At 50.9% G+C, this 1,205-nt stretch overlaps 1 protein-coding gene across 1 annotated transcript in view; it reads right to left on the minus strand.

Moving 5' to 3' along the window:
* LOC103610482 (multidrug and toxin extrusion protein 1-like) overlaps positions 1-1,205 on the minus strand; it is a gene marked incomplete at its 3' end in the record, with an annotated part of 34,163 nt that overhangs the window by 20,799 nt on the left and 12,159 nt on the right. The window contains 2 exon segments of the mRNA XM_008594642.1: positions 904-979; positions 1,092-1,200. Coding sequence (XP_008592864.1) covers positions 904-979; positions 1,092-1,200 — 185 coding nt within the window.

A 1,205-nucleotide genomic window follows, 5' to 3' on the forward strand; every position in this document is an offset into this window, starting at 1 on the left:
ATTGCTTCTTCCCCCTGCCGCCAAAAGGACAGAGATGTTGTTCTTTTGATAATATTTTATTGTGTTTTTGAAGAGGTGACATGCGGAAGTGGCTAAGAGAAATCACACAGTGTGAGGAGAGCAGCATAGCGAGGAAAGTCTCGTGGCCGCTCTGCTCTCAGTCCAGCCCAGCCCAGCGCAAGCCCTTCCAGGTGACAGCGCTCAGTACTTTCTGTACCTGTCTAGTGCTTATGGAAATACAAGCAAATCCAAATGTATATTCTTAATTTCCCCTGCTATGTTCTATCGTTTTATACAAGCGTTCTCTCTATTCTACACCTTGCCCTTTTCACCTAACACATTATATTATGCAACTACAGTCAAGTGTCACTCAGCAACGGGGATCCCTCCTAAAAAATGCCTCGTTAGGCGATGTTGTCATTGTGTGAGCATCACAGAGTGCACCTGCACACACCTGGGCTCTATGGTATAGTCGTTGTCATCTCATGGGACTACTGTCATATATACAGTCCCCTGCTGAAGCAAACATCATTATGTGGTACGTGACTGTACTACAAACCAGGCAGTTTGGCAGATACAGAGATGCCAAGACGATTCTTGTCATGGAGAACACAGTAATTAACGGAAAATGTAATCGATGGTAACAGAAAGGGTTTTTTAAAATACAAGTGTTCTCAGCACCAGAGGCATAATATCGTCACCAGCGCCCATCCAACTGGCCGTCTAGATGGTAAATCAGTTCCTGCTTCCAACCGGTTCTCCCCGGGTATCATCAGTGGAGTTTCTGACCTTGCACATGGCTCAGACCCCCTCCCCAAGGGCCCCTCTGCCCGTGACAGTGTCTACCCAACCTCACCATCCTTCATCACCGACTTTGCATGCCAAGGAAACCCCCGCACTCACCAGTCCGTAGTGAAAATGTAGCCCACAAAGTCCTTACAGCTCAACAGCAGGACACAAATGGCCACGGCAAAGAGCTCTGGAGGTAAAACGCAGAAGGAACAAGTGACCGAGGGTCCGCAGAAAGCACGGGGGCCAGGGTCCCATGAGGGAGACCGCACTGCAGGCCTGGGACAGCCGGGTCTAAGCACCTGTGACCAGCAGGGCCACCACGGAGGACTTCCTTGCCTGCTCGATGTTCCCCGCACCCAGCGCGTTTCCCACGCGGACACCCGCAGCCACGCTGAAGCCCGTGGGGACCTGAA

This window comes from Galeopterus variegatus, unplaced genomic scaffold, assembly GCF_000696425.1.
Source record: "Galeopterus variegatus unplaced genomic scaffold, G_variegatus-3.0.2 Scaffold11223, whole genome shotgun sequence".
Classification (NCBI taxonomy): domain Eukaryota; kingdom Metazoa; phylum Chordata; class Mammalia; order Dermoptera; family Cynocephalidae; genus Galeopterus; species Galeopterus variegatus.